At 49.2% G+C, this 4,449-nt stretch overlaps 1 protein-coding gene across 1 annotated transcript in view; it reads right to left on the reverse strand.

Annotated features, from left to right (window-relative positions):
* Positions 1-4,169: 4,169 nt before the first annotated feature.
* Positions 4,170-4,449, reverse strand: part of CASR (calcium-sensing receptor) — a 41,509-nt gene continuing 41,229 nt past the window's right edge. The window contains exon 7 of the mRNA XM_009893091.1: positions 4,170-4,445. Coding sequence (XP_009891393.1) covers positions 4,170-4,445 — 276 coding nt within the window. The remainder of the gene's footprint in view (positions 4,446-4,449) is intronic.

Here is a 4,449-nt window from a genome sequence, read left to right on the forward strand (position 1 = left end):
TGGCTGCGGGTTGGCAGAAAGCTTCCCGTCCCGTGGTCTGCTCGGAAAAGGTGGAAGGAAAAAAAGCTAAAAGCAAGAGTTGCCATAAAAATGCTGCCTGGGGAATGAGCTGCAGGCGGCCTGTCCTCAGTGGGTGTCGCCTCTGTGACTCACCCAGCCCTTGAGAAACCCCCGGGTGAGAATTCGGGCCCAACGTTCAGGTCTTTAGCTAAATTTCCCCCCAATTTAAACATCCAAATTCCTTGGAAGAACAACGACCACCACCACCTCCCTCCCACTCCCCACTTCCCAGCACCTCTCCAATGAGGACAGGCTGAGAGAGTTGGGGTTGTTCAGCCTGGAGAAGAGAAGGCTCTGGGGAGACTTTACAGTGGTCTTCCAGTATCTGAAGGGCACTACAGGAGAGCCAGGGAGGGACTTTTTACAAGGGCATGTAGTGATAGGATGAGGGGTAAGGGCTTCAAACTGGAAGAAGGTAGATTTAGATTAGATACCTGGGAGAAATTTTTCACTCTGAGGGTGGTGAGGCAGTGGCACAGGTTGCCCAGGGAAGCTGTGGATGCCCCATCCCTGGAGGTGTTCAAGGCCAGGTTGGATGGAGCTTTGAGCAACCTGGTCTAGTGGGAGGTGTCCCTGCCCATGGCAGGGGGGTTTGAAACTAGATGATCTTCAAGGTGTCTTCCAACATAAACCACTGTATGATTTAACAGCAGCAGGTATTGCATACTGAATGGACCTCCTGCACTGGTAGGGAGGACATGGTGAGAATAATGAAACAGAATGGGGAAGAAGGATTTCTTTCACCTGGTATCATCTCCTCTGTGGAGAACAAATAAACGCTGCGCTGGGGCTGTGGGCAAGCAGAGCTCTGTGGGGGTTGTGAGCAGAGTGGGGGTGAAGGATCGGGCTCTTCAGCTGGGACGGTTCCCTGCCCGTCAGCCAAGTTTGCAAATGGAAATCCCACCACAAAGCTGACACACTCTTTGCTTCTGTCCCCACTGCTGTTGCTTCTCTACTGGATGGTTCAGCAAACACCACGTTGGCACTTGCTTTCCAGTAGGTTTTTGAGCCGTGGGGGCAAAAGCGTGGGGCAGCCATTCACCTGGTGGGACATGCCAATGGAGGTTCTCCGGCTTGAGCTTTCAACAGGTAGATGTTACCCAGCTTATCTTCATCGGTATCGTCTTATGTGACACACGGGCTTTTGGAAAGGTGTCAGAGCAAACTTCCTCTTCTCTTGGACCTGGCAGGATGAGAACACGAACACAAACCCTCCTCCATGCATCGGAAAAAGGGTTTGGTTGCAAATCACCTTCATGAAGGGAGTCCTTGTTTACTGAACTTCCCTTTCATCTAAGCGTGTGTGTCACTAGAATAGGCTGCAGCGGCGGCTCTCACACAGTGTGTGGAGCTCAAGGCTTAGAGCTCAGGGTACACGTGCAGTGGGGGCCGCTGGGGGTTCCCCAGCAAATTGAGCACCGTTGGTCTGTTGCTATAAAGTTATGGCAGCTGTTGGAGCCTCATCGTGTGCCAGGGTACAAATTCCTTTTAGGTAGATGTAAAGAATGAAAACCACCTAAAGAATGAAAACCACCCAAAGAATGAAAACCACCCAAATGTCAACGTTATCTACCGTGTGCATAGCCAGTGAGTATTGTTCTCCAAACAAGGCAGCCTGTGATGACTGTCTGTTGTGAGACAGAACAGTGAGAACTTGCAGTGTGAGAACACAGTCTTCGGTTTGTATCCTGTGTTGTTTTCAGTTCATTCATTAAGCATTTCACTGTTTTCAACGCTGTTGGCTGTGGCTCAGGGGCTACTGTACTGTTTTTTGCCTGTAGGAATGATTCACTAGGACTAAAACTACTTGGCTACTGAAATTTTCAGAAGTGTGGGCCGTAATCAAAGTACTTTTTTTAGCCCTTTCCGCCACCTAGTGCCCATCTCCGTTCGTGCATTTAGACTCAGGAGACCACGGGTCTCAATTCTGTGCCCTAAATTAAGCCTAGACGTCACAGTCAGCAGCCTGAGGACAGGATGTCACTTTTCAGAAGCAATGAGCAACTCCCACTGGTTCCAGGGGTAGAATGTGGTTTCCAAAAGTGTGGCCACAAGAATTGGTGTTTTCAATTTTTTTTTCTTTTAACCTGCTGTGTCATAGCTTTAATCAAATACTGTGATTTGCAGGCCTTACATTTAAAGTTGGATTGGTTCTCCCATGGTGTAATTAAAATTTGAGCCCACTCTGGGGTGAATGTAACAGATCAACAAAAGTGTTAAAATAACTTGTCTTAATAGCGTGCTTCTTGAGTTTCTGGACTTCCACTGTGCTCTCCTAAGCCAAAACTCCTCTTCCTCATCAGCAACAAGCGGAGGTGGCAAACCCAAGTTTTTTATGCAGTAATGTCACCTGTAAGTTTTATTTGCCTGCTCTGGCAAAAGAACAACCGAGCGAAAACAGTAACAAGAGAATTGTGGTATTTTCCCCAACGCATTCACACAGTCCTTTTGTCTCAGCTCACGCTAACCTGCAGACCCGTCTACCTTTCCACCGTGGTGTGGTCTACCCTCACGTTTGATGAGGGAAGGCACTGACGTCTTCATGTCAGACGCTTGTTCTTGCACACGGGATCTGGGAAGAGGGAAATAAGTTCTGCAACGTAACCCCACCTCTCCTGCCAGGCTGTTGAGGGGTGCTCTTTCTCTCATCGGGCTGCAACAAATAGCTCTTCTAATGACTCTCTTACTTCAAACTTTCCAGCATGGATGGAGAGGAACCAGGTATGCCTTGCAAAACCAGGAGCACTTATGTCTGCTTTTGGGGGAGTGGGACAAGCGTCAAGAGGAATGAAGTTCCGCTATGCTCTCTGCTGAAGTCCTTACTGTTTTTCTTTAGGTACAGCCCACCCTTCTTGTGCTAGGTGCCCTCTTTCATGATGAGCCAGGAGGGAAATAACCTAGTAGGTGGCCTATAGGAGCCAAAACACAGCCAATTTACCCATTTCTCTTCGTGCATGTCTCAGAGCACAGGCCTGTACGTCTTCCTCCTTCAGGCATCTACCAACACACACTTAAGATATTCACCCACTCCTGCAATCGTGTTACCACCTCTGGGGGCTATTTCTCCATCCCTAACTCCTCCGTTTCACCTCGTTTCATTTGTTTTGTGTCAGGCCCACCAGTATCGTCACGGCTAGCGCAATGCTCTGTGTAGGTGAGAGGCAGATTAATATGGCAAAGCACAACACTGACTATGGTGTGAGAGGGTTAGCCATGTATGCCATGTGGAATATTACAGCAGCAACACTTTGTTAAGCATACAACTACTAGCGACATAATCAATCATGGATACATCTCATTGTGCTCTCGCAACGTTCTCCGGGGGTGGGGGGGGATTTGCAAGCTGTTCTCCCCCTCCACCAAAGCAGGCAGGCTGGAGATAAAGCTACCTCAGCTGGAGGAAACTAGTAGGAACCTTAGTAGCTCGGCCTAGTGCAATGGAGTCTATGAAGAGTATTGTCCAATATTTCCTGCTGGGCAGAAAGGAGAGATTGGGACATTTACTAAATATAAATAGCAGGGCGCTCTGTCACATTAAATACTTTACATGTTCACACCCTTGGCTGTACACAGCGTGCAGGATGTTGGGGGGCTTTTTTATTTTCCCCATGACTGTACTTTCCCCAAGCGAAACCGTGTACCTTACTTTTGTAGAGCTGAGAGTCCTGATGCACATGGTTACAGATCACATATACTGGATAAAGAGGGAATATCATACATAGTGGGAAAGAGGAATATTATACATAAATGTAAAAGCAGAGTATAGTGAAATTGCCTAGTGCCTCCCATAGTCAGCTGAATTGCCGTCTGGCAGGAAAAGCTTATAGAGGCAAGGCGGCATGCAGACTTCTGCTTAAGCCCCACCAGAGGCGATCTTCACTTGTCCTTCTGAGATGTCCTGGCTTCGATAAAGCTAACGCAAATTCAGTCCAAGGCTCCCCAGACACAGTCCTTCCTCTGGAGGCACGTGTGTTACCCTGCCAGCGCTAACAGTAAGGTGTGGTGGGGCTGTGTCACAGGAGTGTGTCTTTGTTGTCTTTCCCGTTCAGAAGCAAGAGGTGAGTAAGTTCCTCTTGGGGGGCTGGTGTGCTTTTCATGATCTTCTTTTGTTAGGAATGTACCGTGTTCTCTGTGACAGAGCCACCTCCAGCGCCTATAAAATTTCGGGAGTTAGCCGATGGCAGGGAAGGCTCTGCCTCAGGGCTTGGTATCTCTTCTTTGGTGTCTCCCACCACTGACTCCTGTGAGCTGGTCTCTGGGCTGGATGCTGCCTGGAAGCCGGGCTCAACGCTGAGGGGCTCGCTGTTCTGCAGGGGAAGCAGGGCCCGGTGCCGCATCAGGCTGTCGTCGCTGTTCTGGGCTTCCAGGGAGTTCCTGCGCTTGGCCTTC

This window comes from Charadrius vociferus, unplaced genomic scaffold, assembly GCF_000708025.1.
Source record: "Charadrius vociferus isolate BGI_N301 unplaced genomic scaffold, ASM70802v2 scaffold301, whole genome shotgun sequence".
NCBI classification, from domain to species: domain Eukaryota; kingdom Metazoa; phylum Chordata; class Aves; order Charadriiformes; family Charadriidae; genus Charadrius; species Charadrius vociferus.